Genomic DNA, 14620 nt, shown 5'->3' on the forward strand with positions numbered 1-14620 from the left:
AAATTGAATAAAACGTTCAAACCTTGAGGTTGAATTAGTTTTAAAGGTTTTTTTCGAAGATTTTGGGCTTTATTGTGAAAAAACGGTACAAAATATTTTATTTAAAGTATTGGCCATCGCTAGCTACAACTTTCGCCCATCTTTCGGGCAATTTCCGGATGCCGTTTCTCCAAAATTCTGGCCGCTGCTTGGCTATCCATGACTCAACCCATATTTTGGTAGCCTCGTACGAGGAGAACCGCTGGTCCGCCAAATCGAGACTCATATGCCGGAACAAATGATAATCGGAGGGAGCTATGTCTGGACTATACGGCGGGTGGGGTAACACTTCCCAGCCAAGCGTTCCAAGGTATTTTTTGACAGGTTGAGCAACATGCGGCCGAGCGTTGTCATGTTGCAAAATAACCCTGTCGTGCCTTTTTACCGTTTCCGGCCGTTTTTCTTTCAATGCCCGGCTTAAACGCATCAATTGCAGTCGGTAACGATCCCCCGTGATTGTTTCGCCCGGTTGGAGCAGCTCAAAATATACGACGCCGACCTGATCCCACCAAATGCAGAGCATGATTTTCTTGCCGTGAATATTCTGCTTGGCCGTCGACGTTGATGCGTGGCCGGGCAAACCCCATGATTTTTTGCGTTTTGGGTTATCGTAGTGGATCCATTTTTCGCCGCCAGTCACCACCCGATGCAAAAGACCCTTCCGATTTTGTCGCTCGATCAGCAATTCGCACGTAAAAAATCGCCGTTCGACGTCGCGCAGCTTCAACTCGTACGGGACCCAATGTACTTGCTTTTGGATCGTTCCCATCGCTTTTAGACGCTTGCAAACGGTTGATTTATCAACGCCCAATGATTCAGCAAGCTCTTCTTGGGTTTGGCACGAGTCCTCGTTTACCAATTCCCCCAATTCCGCGTCCTCGAACTTTTTGGGCTGGCCAAGACGCTCCTTGTCTTCGGTGTGAAAATCACCACTTTTGAATCGTCGAAACCAGTACTCACATGTTGAAATCGACGGAGTATGGTCTGGGTAGGCCTCCTGCAGCAATTCACGGGCTTGGGCTGTATTTTTTTCAAATTGAAGCAGAAAAGCAAAGCTTCCCGCAAATTGCGTTTCGACGGCACGAAAGTTGACATACTCGGAGCACGAAAACACTGCGTTGTTTATACTTCAGCGAAATGACAGATACTGATAAACAAAGCCTAGGGATGAGGCTTTGTCATGAATATATATTCAGTATTGCCAACGCGATAAAGTGATAAATAGCGCCATCTGTGTGTCACCTTTAAAACTAATTCAACCTCCCAATAATATATAATTTTTTTATAAAAAAAAGTGAGTGTAGCGTAGTATACATAACAGAAGTGAAACTTTCAAAACAGACAAAGATAGAGGGAGAGACCCGAGAGAGAATAAGAGAGAGATAGAGAGTGAAAGTATATATGCATATCTAAATAAATTCACAACATTTGCAGAGAATACAAATACACAAAATTTACAAAAACACAGACAAGGGTCGACCGGTGTAGGTAAACGCCGGACACAAACCGTGGGAACAACGCGCACTACTCCGAGCGTTTATCACCCGCACAAACGCAGCGATTCCAGGACCGCAGCAACGGCACAAATTACTGCAAGGCAATACCAATAAATCCGACGCCGGAATGGATAGCACTTTATAGTACGCACAAGCACTAGCCAGGAAACGGAAATAAGCGCCAAAAAGTAGGCACCAAAAAATAAACGCCAAAAAAATTGGGGCCAAAAACGCCTCAAACAGTACCAAGGAAATATAACGCCTAAAAGTAGGCAACAAAGATATATATCCTACAAGTTTGCACCAACAAACAAGCGCCAAAAAGTATGCAGTGTTATTTCTCACTAGAAATTAGCAACCGCAAGGAAAAATCAGGAAAAATAACCTAAAGTGCATCTAATATATATATAAGGCATACCTCTCTCTCTCCTTTTCCTCTACGTTATATCTTGTTTCTCTCTCGCAGAACGAAAATGCCCAAAACGTTGCATGACCTTGAAATTTTACTCTCCTTTCTCGCTCGTCCATCGACTCCTAAGAAGTTTTACTTCGAAAAGTGCCTTGTTATCAATCAACATACTGTAAATAACTGATTTCATTTGCAAAAGTGCAACAAGTATTAATAAAACTGACAACAAATTTTAATTTCTTTTTTAATAAAAAAGTTTCCTCAACGAAAGATATTGAGAAAAAGTTGATAAATATATTTTTTTTTATTTTTGCTTCTTATTTTTCATCAAGCAACATATCGGGTCCTTTCTTAGCAGCATGATTTTCTACGAGATTTGCACTTCGACCTCATGGTCTTTTGTATCCTTTTGGCAGCTGAGAATGGCAAACTGTGTTGGCATTTCTGTTCAGTAAGATTCGACAAGTCATCATGAATCTCTTAACGTCAGAGCAGCGCTTACAAATTTTGGAAATCTGCTTTGAAAAAAAAACAAAATCTGTTCGCGAAGTTCATAGAGCGAAATGTTGAAGAAGACGCCGAAATGTCGATTTTTTGTCATTCTCAACTTATTGGCGTTTGTCCTTCGACTACGTGGACAAATTTTACGTGAAGATCTTGGCTTATGTGCCTATAAAATACAGTTCGTGGAAGAATTGAAACCAAATGATTATCGTTTGCATCGCGTTTTTACTGATTGAGCTCATTTAGTCATACTCGAGCCAAATAATTTTAGCTGACTACCTGATTTCAGCTCCAAGTAAGAGGAGACCCATTACAGAGAGGAGGAAAAGGAAGGAGATGTTAGAGGAGCGTGTGACTATCTATCTGTTACAAGTTTATTTATTCGGGTTTCCTAACTCAGGTTAACTCGTTGCTCTAGAAGTCAGTCTGCTACTGCTTAGTGTGCTAATTAAAGTCTGTGGCATTTTCCCTGATTTGCAGCACGACGGTGGAGTCTGTGGTGCTGGAAGGAATCCAGCCAAAAACTTTTACTTCAGCAACATTGTGTGAACGTAGGAATTACTGCCATGGGAATGATTGTAAGAGTTCAAGAGGTTGGTTAGCAAGCACACCTCGGCTCAAAACTTCTGTCAAGAATGCTTTCGTTCCCAAAGCGGGTGTGGTTTGCTTCAATATCGAGATAATCGAAGAAATATCTGGCAAAATCAACAGCCAACTCGAGTTTAATGCGTGATTAATCACGTTTAAAACCCAAATATGTGTGTTTTTTTTTTGTATTTTTGTAAGTATTTTGTGTGATAAATTGGGAAAAAATTTGGTATGGTATCATCTGCAGTTCAAGCTCTGAGGTCACTGCGTGTAAGTCTTCGTTTCTCAACAAGTAAAAAATGAAAATTCAGTACTTTCGCTGCTTCGCAAATTCATAAAACTTAAAATAAAATATTTCTTCACTCACCAATAATTTCACAAACCATGAAGACCAGACAAAGTACGCTGGCAATAATTAGTTTCTTCCGAGCTCTTATATCTACGCCTTCCGTTCGTTGGCGATGGCAGTGATCTCGTACTAAAATGACACAAATAAAAAGAGGAATATTAAAAGTTGTTAAAAATTATAAAATAAATTAACATAAGAGTATAGGGAGCGAGTTCATATATTTGGCAACCATTGTGGAAGTAATAACTTAAATAAGAGCTTACTCAATGTTGTAACGCAGTAATGTCAACGTGTTTTTCCCGATTTTTTTACACCAAAGTCAACAAAAAAAATTTTAAATCGAAATTTTTCCAGAGATTCTGTTTAAGGAGTTTGAACTTTTGATGAAAATTCGCCAATTTTTTATAAATTTTGTACCAAGTTTGAATCCTTGAGTATATGGTTGGTTTTGGTTGTAGTATAAACAATAGTTTTATAAAGAAATAATAGAAATTAAAAAATTAATACATAGTCAAAACTCGTCAATATGTGGAGTACACTTTCTTTTGATGCGGACTATATAGGTACATAAAAATGTAGAAAATTTCTGCGATAGATCATGCTTAACATTTATTACACCGCTAGAAAGCCTATGTACAATAGATAATTTAAGTGTAACATTTATTTTACTTAGGTGTTGCCACCTGTTTGTGTTTAACAAAGGAGGGTTTTTAAAGGTGGACATAAATATTATATTTTTTACAGCTCAGGTATCAAGGCAAATATTTTCAGGAAAATGTATTCCAAAAACAATTTTATTGATAGCGTTGCCACCTGAAATTTATTGGAAAAGTAGTAATTTATCACAAATTTCAGATATACATATGTAAGTACATATTGAAAAAGTCTTCAGACAAGCTTCAATAAAAAATATGTTGATCTGGTGTTGCCACCTAGATTTTGGAAATTAAGAAATTGATTACAAAAGTAAATTACATGTATAAAAAATATCGAAGTGAAAGTAAAGGCAGCTTTAATCCAATAATATTTTTTTAATGGCGTTGCCACCTAATTTGATTAAAAGTATTTCATTCAAAACATAGTTCAATTATAGGTGAGGGTATGGGTATCAAATAAAATATGTTGAAAAGAATGAAAAAAACTTTAATTAAAATTGTTTGTGTGTAGCGTTGCCACCTAACTCTTAAAGGGGAAATAATATATAAAAGTAGAGAGTAACTAAGTATTTTGAAATGTAGGTATATAGGAATGTTTTAATTAAAAAAGTTTAATTAAAAAATTTTGTGTATAGCGTTGCCACCTAACTCTTAATACGAAAATAGTATATAACACTATAATTTAATAGAAGTATTTCGAAATGAATATGGGAACGTTTCAATTAAAAAGCATTTTTGAAAGACGTTGCCACTCATTTTTTAATTCCAACAGCATAGGAATTGCCTTAAAATATAAATTATGTACATCTATTTTTTGAAAACGCAAAGGTTTATATATTTTTAAATTTGATTTGAAGGTTTTATATATGATAAATATTTCATTTTGCATTTTAGTTTTAGTTTAGTGCGTACATATATACAGGGTCCGCCATCTTTTATGTCGGTATGTAAACGCTGAATAACTTTGTCATTTACCAACCGATCGACTTCAACATACATGTTTTCGATACGTCAATTCAGTACAATTTCAACCGAAACAACGCGCTGAAATTGTAACGCTTTACATCGAAAATAGTCGTTCTATTGTTCTAACTCAACGCGCATATCGCAAAAAGTGTCGTGGCAAACAAGCAGGAGATCCGCAACATGCCGTTCATTAACTACCAAGACGTTCCAATGAACTTGCTGAAGCAGTGAGGGAGAGCGTTGCCCAGGAACCATCAGTGTCGTATCGTCGTCGCGCTCAGCATTTTGGCGGCAGTGAAACCACAATGCAGAGCATTTTAAAGGATGATTTAAATTTGTTTCCGTATAGAGTGCAATTGACACAAATAATATTGCCCACAGACCATTCACGTCGCTTAGAATACGGCCAAACAGTCGCTCGAATGGTTGACACTGAACCCAATTTTTGGAAGCAAATTTTAATGACTGACGAGACACATTTTAACCTCTCTGACAGCCGGAATAAACACACTTGAGGCAATTGGGGAACTGAGAATCTACACGAGATCCATGAAATGCCATTGCATGCCTGCAAAGTAACTGTTTGGGCCGGCATTTACGCCAAAACCATCATTGGGCCATATTTTTAACGAGAAAACGAAACGGTCGATGGAAACCGATATCGCTGGATGTTGGCTCATTATGTCTGCCCGCAAATGCGTGGGAAAGGTTTAGACGAATACTGGTCTCAACAAGACGGTGCGCAACGCCACATTGCTAATACAACAATTAAATTTCGTCAACGAAAATTCGCGGGATGTCTAGTGTCTATCGATGGGCCCCCAGATCACCTGACTTAACCCCCCCGGACTTCTTTTTGTGGGGTTATCTGAAAAGTAAGGTTTACGCCAACAAGCAGCAGACTATTGACCAGCTTAAAGCAAACATTCGTGCCGAAATCAACGCTATGAAACCCGAAATACTTGACAAGGTGATGACAAACGCAGAAAGAAGATCGCAGCTTGTGATTGCTAATAAAGGTGTCGACTTGATTGAGCAATACCCAGCGGCCTTTTCAGCTTAGTAATTTCGCTTAAGGTTAGGCTGAAGTGGCAGCCGCTGAAGCTAGCCACACATTTAGACTAGAAACCCAAGTGATACTAAAGTTCGACCAAATAATCCGCTTGAACCATTCAGTAACACTTAGCAGCCCTTTAATTAAATAAAAATGGTATTTCCGAGATGTCGCAGATTATTGCACAATGCAGGGTGGTAAGAAAAGAAGATGACTGCTGCTTCCTCCTCATTATATTTGCGGCTTTTGCAACATCTTCTGAACGGAACTGCTAGTTTTTGTTGTTGTAGCAACATAGACATTCCCCATACTTAATATACATACGGGGAATGCTACTGGAGTGACAGTCCTTGGCCGGATATAAATCTGGGTCGTTTCGGTAACTTAGAACCGACTGTCGTGGAAACGGAGCTCCTAGTCTTCCTGCATGCTTTTCAATCAGGCAATGCCCAGTTCCGCTGGCAATAAGGACTATCATCTCTGTCTTGAAATACCTCAAATTGCACTATGTCTCCATCTTTCACAAGTTTTTTCTGCCTTCCAAGTGGGCACCCCTAGTGAAGCCAAGTACTTCGCCGTTTGATTTTTCCAACGCAAAAGAGCCAGCACTCATCCTCTGCTATTATCAGCTCGAATACTTTCAGAGCTGGAGCTATTGCTCCCATTCGGACGACATAACCTAGTCAGCGGAGCTGCTGGATCTTTATTCAACTCACTCTATCTAAGTCGTCGTAAAACTGATGGAGTAAATGTTTGTATCGTTAGCGATATTCGCCATCACCAACGTGCATAGATCCATAAATCCACCACAACATCTTACTCTCGAACAATCCAAGAGCCGCCTTATCGGATGCGGTGATCGTCCAAGCTTCTGCATCATACAATTGGACGGGCATTATGAGATACATAAAAAGTGTGATTTTGGTTCGTCGAAAGGAGACTTTAATGTTAGTTCAAAGCAGTGCCTGTTGGCAAGAAAGATTGTCCGTTGCAGTTCAAGGTCGGCATTATTATCGGTGTTAATGCTAGTTCGTTAATAAACCAGGTCTCTTACTGCTTCAGAATTATAACTGTCAACAGCGATATAGCGGCCGATGCGTGCGTGCTCTAACTGCTTGTTCGATGACAGAAGGTACTTCGCCTTCTACCCGTTCATAACTTAATACTTCCACTAATTTGTCTACTAGAAAATCCCCAAATTTGAAATTCGTAAAGTTGATCGCCCTCAGAATACTCTTTAGGTCTTTTTAACTCATTACAGATTATTTTGTGGCATAAAATGCTGTCAGTCTGGGTAGTTCTCTTTATTTTAGTCATCTCTCGTACGAATCTGCAAATGCAATTTTAGAGCATACGCTATATGAAGTAGCGTTTTTTTTTTTTGTAATCTCTCATCGTACATTTTCTTCATTTTCCTGTCTGTTCAGCGTTCATACACTGATTCCCATTTTTTGCTTTTATGATTTTATTAAAATCTTGCAATCATTTACGCCTTCATAACTCATAACGCCGAGGTCATCTGATTTCGAATATATTAAAGAAAGCAACAACAGAAAACCGCATCCTTTGAGTTCTGCAACTTGAATTTATTTGTTTTTGATGTTCATAAATTTCAACAAAATAATCTGAAGGTATGCAACTTAAAAACCATTCCGCATAACGATTTTTCAATTCAAAATGAATTATAACACCAAAGGCAGCGGCAAGAGCAGTGCGGCTGGTGTGCAGAGCGAACGCCATATGCGAATAATAATCCGACAAGGCAGCGGAAAACAGCATCGAATGGTATCAGCATAGCGCTCATACGCTCTGTAGAGCTTTCATATATTTTTATGCATATTCATACGTGCATACATACATACATCCAAATGTATTTTCGTATGATCTGTTATAACTCACCATCTCACACCAAGGAGTGGCTGATTGCCACTTTGTTGGCGCATGAAAGGCGATTAAATCCTTTATTGCATTTATTGCAGTCGCATCCCTCTTCCCCTCCCTCTTGCTCTGCCTTTCGCACCCGCACTCGCACTCGCCCTCGCTCTCACCCCGCTTTCCGCGCTTCATGACTGATTTGCCATCACGAATGCGCTTCATTGCTTTCATATTCCAATACTGACAATATGACAACTATTTTTGAACTGCAAGGGAAAAATAAAAAATAAAAAAATCGAAAAAAAAGTTTACCAAACTTTTTATTTGCTTTTTCGATTTCTTCGTTCGAAAATTGTACTCCTCTTTTCATTTGATTTGTTGCATTACTTTTTATTTTTCTTTTGCATACTTTTTCAATTTTGCCACGCAATGCAAATACGGTCCGCACGCTCGCGTATTGGCGACATTTGCATGGTGCCAGTACACCACCGGCGGCGTAGTGAGTCACCAGCAAGGGAGCGCTGGCATAGTTGTCGCAGTTACGCAACACAAGTGGCAACAAAATTAAATTCCTTTCAACTTCATTTCGCTACTTTTCGCCAAATGGTTGCTGTACACGCTCAAGCTGCCTTTCTTGCAACTATGCGACGACTTTTCGTTTTCCTTAATTTTTTTGTCCTTTTTTAACTTTTTTTTGTTTTGTCTTTTATTTTATTCGTACTTTTAATTTTGTTTCTTCTATGACTTCAACGCGTTGTTTGCTCTGCACTCGCTGGCACAGAAAATTCATTCGCTTCCTTTTTTGCCTCACAACCACTTATTCATGCTTTCAGTTATATCCGCATTTACTCAACCATTAATTCATTCACGCTCACACACACACACTCACTCACTCACTCACTCAGTACCTCACTCACTCAATCAGCCCTTGTAGCATTCCAATTTTTCGCCACATTTTCAGTCGGGTTAAAGCGCAAATTTTAATTGATTTTCCTTTTTAACGATTCGCTTTCCACTTTGCTACACTTGAAACGGTACATATCAACATTGACAACAGCAACAACAACAACAACAACAGCAGTAGCAACAAATGGTTGCTGAGCAAAAATTGTTTAACAAATAAAATAAGTAAGAATTTAAGTTGGTAAAGAATAAAACAAAAAAACTGTTGCTAGCCAAGCTACAGGTGCACCTCCACTGCTGGCTTTTAATGCCACATGCAGCTCGAGCGCGTGGCAAACAAATGGAAAATGTTAAATGAAAAGGTGGAATTAAATCAATTTTGTCCGCTGCGGAAGCCGTTATTTTTCGGGCTTTTTTTCTCCATCTTTTGTGGTAATTGAAATAGCGAGGTCCACGCAAGCGAGCAGTCAGGCGTAAGCGGCTGTAACAATTCAAGCTATCAGCTTAACTCCTCGATCCCTTTTAAGTACTTTTTTTACAAGTCACAGCACCGCCGAAAATATTGCGTGTAAGTGGAAATATTGTGGCTAGAATTGGGAATGGTACTCAACTGGTTTAAGTGGGTCTGTATTAGGGTGAGTCACAAGAAAGGCGAAGTGATGAATATTTGCTAATTTACTGCGATATGTCCAAGAACTAGTCTAAACTGAAAAAGCAAAGACTCCTGGGCGACTCCATGTTAAGTGGTCCAAATGTTTTAGAAATTGGCACAAATTTCTTGAAAATTGGTTTAGTAAATAATAAGTAAACTGAGAAGAGAAGTGAAAAAGATGTGAAAAGTAAATATTTGTAATAATTTTAAGATGTATGCAATGCTGAAAATTTAAGCAGGGAGATTATTAGAATGAATTATCTGCGTTTTTTTTTAATTAATATATAAGATGCAATCATTTTTGGTTTTTTACTTTTTTAGTAAAAAATGTAGTTTAACATTTTTTTTTTACATTTTTTAGCATAAATTACAATCTAAAAATTACGTTATGTAAAATATAATTAAACAATTTTTTTCTATTTTTTCTTTCTTTGGGAAAACCCAATTTTTGTTTTCAAAATGTGTGGTTTTAAAAATGATTTACTGTGGTTTCTTTAATATATAAATTTATTTGTTTTTAACTTTTTAGTGAAAAATATAATTAAAAATAAAAATATAATTAAATATATTATGAAATATAATTAGATATTTAAAGTATATCATAAAAATAATTAATAAAAAAAAGTTTGTTTTAAAATATAATTTAAAAAAAAATTTTAGGTTAGTATATAAAAATTTTTCTCTAGTTTTTTAATATAGAATATAATTTAAGAAAATGTTTAGCATAAAGTATAATGACAAAAAATGTATAATAAAAAAAAATTTGTAAATTTGTAAAATTTTTTTTACATTTTTTTTTTGTATAAAATATAATTAAAAACATTTTTTGCTGTACAATTTAATTAAGAATTTTTTCTTTTGAAAAAACCAATGCATGGTTTTAAAAATTAATTATGGTTTTAAATCAAATTTTTTGCGGTTTCTTTAATACAAATTTTTTTGTTATTAATTTTTTAATAAATATATACTTAAACAATTTTTATTTAATTTTTTAGCTAACAGAAACTAAAATACATTTTTTTTTTCTAATTTTGTAGTATAAAATATAATTTAAAAAATGTTTAGTACAAAATATAATGTAAACAAAAATAATTTTTTTTTTTTTATAAAATATGATTAAAAACATTCTGCAGCATAAATATAAGTAATCATTTTTTTTTAAACCAATGCATGGTTTTAAAAATTAATAGGTAATGGTTTTAAATAAAAATTTTTGCGGTTTCTTTAATATACATTTTTTTTAGATTCATTTTTTAGTAAAAATATAATTAAACAAATTTTATTAAATTTTTTTAGTATAAAATATAACTTAAAAAATTTTTGTATAATAAAAAAATTTTAAAATATATTTTTTTTCTTTTCGGGGAAAAATTTTTTGTTTTGGAGAAACAAATGAGTTTTGTTCCAAAGGTATAACTTTAAAAATTAGTTATTTGCGGTTTCTTTAACATAAACACATTTCGTTTTTCATTTTTAGTAAAAAATATAGTTTAAAAAAATTTAAGTAAAGAGTATACTTTTTAATTTTTTTTTTATAATATTTTAGTATAAATTAAAATTCAAAAAAAAAACCGTTGTATGAAGTATATAGTATAGAATAGTTTTTTTTTTGGTTTTTGAAAACAACTAATTTTTCGTTATGGTTCTAAGAATTCATTGTCTAGGGTCACTTCAAAAAAAAAATTGCTTTTTCCTTTTTTGTTTCGTAAAAAATATAATTTAAAAAATTTTTATAGTTAAAATTTGTTTAAAAAAATTGTAGTATAAGTCACAATTTAAAAAAAAAAATTCCGAGGGTATGGTTGGTGGTGGTTGGCGGCCGCCGTAGCCGAATGGGTTGGTGCGTGATTACCATTCGGAATTCGCAGAGAGGTCGTTGGTTCGAATCTCGAATTAATAAAAACATTTTTCTAATAGCGGTCGCCCCTCGGCAGGCAATGACAAACCTCCGAGTGTATTTCTGCCATGAAAAAGCTCCTCATAAAAATATTTGCCGTTCGGAGTCGGCTTAAAACTGTAGGTCCCTCCAATTGTGGAACAACTTCAAGACGCACACCACAAATAGGAGGAGGAGCTCGGCTAAACACCCAAAAAGGGTGTACGCGCCAATCATATATATATATATATGGTTTAAAACTAATTAACGCTTTCTTTAATATAATTTTTTTTTTTTAATTTTTAGTAAAAAATGTAATAAAAAAGAATTTTAATATTTTACAATAAAATATAATAATATAATATTGGAACAATTCTTTTTTATTTAAAAAAAAAAAAGAATTTTTTTTGTTCAAAATGTATGGTTTAAAAAAGTAATTGTCTGCGGCCTCTTCAAAAACAAAATTTTTTTTGGTTTTTTTTAGTAAAAAATATAATTAAATAACTTTTACTACATTTTTTTTGTAAAAAGATTTAATAATTTTAAAAATTTTAGTTAAAAAAAAAAAACTTTAGTATAAAATATAATTGAAAAAATATTTTTTGGAGAAAAAATTGTTTTTGTTCAGAGGTATGATTTATAAAATTAGTTATCTGAGGTTTTTTTTTAAATAAACAGTTTTTGTGTTAATTTTTAGTCATTATTAAAATTTTTTATTTTACAATAAAATATAGTTTAGTATTATAAAGAGTATAAATAAATTTTAGTATATTATTAAAATTAATAAATTTTTTTTATTATAAAATATTAAAAAAAAAACAATTTTTTGCTTAAAATATGTGGTTGTAAAAATTAATTCTCTGCGGTTTCTTTAATTTACTTTTTTTTTGGTTTTTAAGTTTTAATAAAAATATAATCAAAAAATTTTTTTTGAATTTTTTACAAAAAAATATAACTAAACAAAAATGTTAGTAAAAAGCATAACTAAATGTTTGTATAATTTGTTTTATTTTTATTTGATTCAACTGGCTGTAGATATACTGCTTTGTGGAAGATTTTAAGAAATATCAACAAATATCAACAAAATCGCTACACTGGGTAAAGATATTTTTTAATACCATTTCCTGTAACGTTGAAATAAAGGTGCGCTGCATTTTTGAAATTTTTTATTTTTTTTGTATTTTCATATTTCATTTCATTTTTCACCCCACAAATCTTTAATTGTTTTCCCTCTATCGACTTTTTTTTGTTGTTGTTCCTTTCACTCACACTGAGGTAATCACTGTTATCAGAAACCCCATTAAAATGTACGCGAAAACTATTAAACTAATTGTATTCAATATAGAGCAAGTAATTTGCATACACTCAGCTGACCAGTTGCCATAATTTGAATAAATATGTTTATTAGAAATGCCTCTCCCTTTTATTGCTTGTTTTTCTATGAAATTAAAATATGTTCTAATTGACAAAATTTATTGTTGTTTATCGCATTTCTAAAGCGACATTTTTCATGTAAACAAATATCTGACTTAAACTAGAGCACACAACTTTTTAAAGCACTGTGCAACAAAATGAAGGTAAAGTGCCGATAGTGGGGAATTCTTTTACGGAACGATGGGTGAGTATATGACAGGACCCATAATAAAAGTTTCCAGAGAATATATTTGTAGAATCTTTGAACACTTGAACTCCTTTTTTTACATGACATTTTAGGGACTTATCAAATTAGGTGAAGCATTACTGAGTTAAAATATTTTATGGAAAAATTGCTCATGAAATGGAAATTTAGTTTGCCTTTCTTTGGGTGCCGCACAGTGTAATAATGACAAGCACAGAAAATAGCCGTACATTTTTACTATTTACATACGCAAATATTTGTATATATGTATGTATGTAGAGATGGACGCATTTTGCCACGTTTATCGATCTAATTGTAATAATTAAAATGCTTAAATTGCGGCGCAGCAAATTCCAGTATTTTTTACGCCTACAATCTGGCAATATCAACAACTTTCTCGGCTTCATCCATACCTGTATATAAAAATGTATGAAATTCAGGTGTGGATTGGCAAGTTGTCAAGATTAGTGGCGTATACGTCAACAAAAATTAAATATTTTAATTTGGATGCGGTTTGTATTTTGGGCCCAACTGATACTCTAACTTAGGGACTCTCGAATGCATTTTAAGCGTAGAATTTAACAACCCTTTGCGAATCAAAAATTTTGTCAGCGAGGTCCGAATTTTTTTAGTGAGGCCAAAGTTTATCCTTTCTTATGATGAAATTACTAGGTTCTTGTATATAAAATATAATAATTCTGTGGGGAGTACTATGGGCTATTGCTATGAACTGCTGTTCATAAAGAAGAAGATAAAAAAACAAATAAAATATTTGATTGCTTTGAACTAACCACTTTGATATACGGACATTATTATTTAGGTAATTTCTAGTTAATTTGGTTATATGATATGATATTCAAAACTTAACCGTTTTCGAGATATTCCATTTTAAAGATTATTTAGAAAAAAAAAACAATTATTTTGTGCTACGTTTGCTGTTTCCACTTCACACATCTTCGGCTTCACTGCATGGGATCGTTGTCTTCTTTTAAAAATTCAAGGTTGGCTAGTACTTCTAAATACCTTCGTAGCTGCCGGCAATAATGCTTTTTGGTATATTTTATTTATGAAAACTGCATTCAAATTGGCGATGAACAGAAATAAACGGCCAAATCCTTTTTCGGAGAAGAGGCCCCTAACATGAACCTTAACTGAGTTTTTAACAGTCCGTTGAAGTTTTCGATTACTAGAAGTAAACTAAGCCCGATGTATGCAACTACTCACCTAAAAAGAGGTTTCATCCGGGAATATTACGTTAGCCAAATTCGGCTCTGAAATTGTCTCAGCCTATGCAAGTCTTGTTTCACTGGGTGATCATGAGAGCAGCGGTTTTTTTTTTTAATGTGCTCTGCAGTCTGAAATCGTGTGCACGTAAACGTTTTTGAATCGTGTCTTTGGATAAAATTATTAGCCCCACTTTTTCTTAAAATTTTTCAGCGTGATCTCAAAGTGATCTTACTTTGAAGAGGTACTTTTTTTGGACATCATCCGACGAAGTCGTCAACGTTTTTCACTTCGGTATACCATTACACCCATATTTTTATGAACGTCCTCGGCTTTTTCTAATATTTTTCTGCAGCTGCAGGTGACATTTTTTTATCTTTAGAGTGTGTAAATCGGAACACTGCGTGAAAT

At 34.3% G+C, this 14620-nt stretch overlaps 1 protein-coding gene across 2 annotated transcripts in view; it reads right to left on the minus strand.

Moving 5' to 3' along the window:
• Positions 1-14620, minus strand: part of LOC128865351 (proton-coupled zinc antiporter SLC30A2) — a 252202-nt gene that overhangs the window by 143166 nt on the left and 94416 nt on the right. For both annotated transcript variants that reach the window (XM_054105593.1, XM_054105594.1), the window contains one exon: positions 3404-3514. In XM_054105593.1, the coding sequence (XP_053961568.1) occupies positions 3404-3514 (111 nt within the window). The remainder of the gene's footprint in view (positions 1-3403; positions 3515-14620) is intronic.

This window comes from Anastrepha ludens, chromosome 5 (genome assembly GCF_028408465.1).
Source record: "Anastrepha ludens isolate Willacy chromosome 5, idAnaLude1.1, whole genome shotgun sequence".
NCBI classification, from domain to species: Eukaryota; Metazoa; Arthropoda; class Insecta; order Diptera; family Tephritidae; genus Anastrepha; species Anastrepha ludens.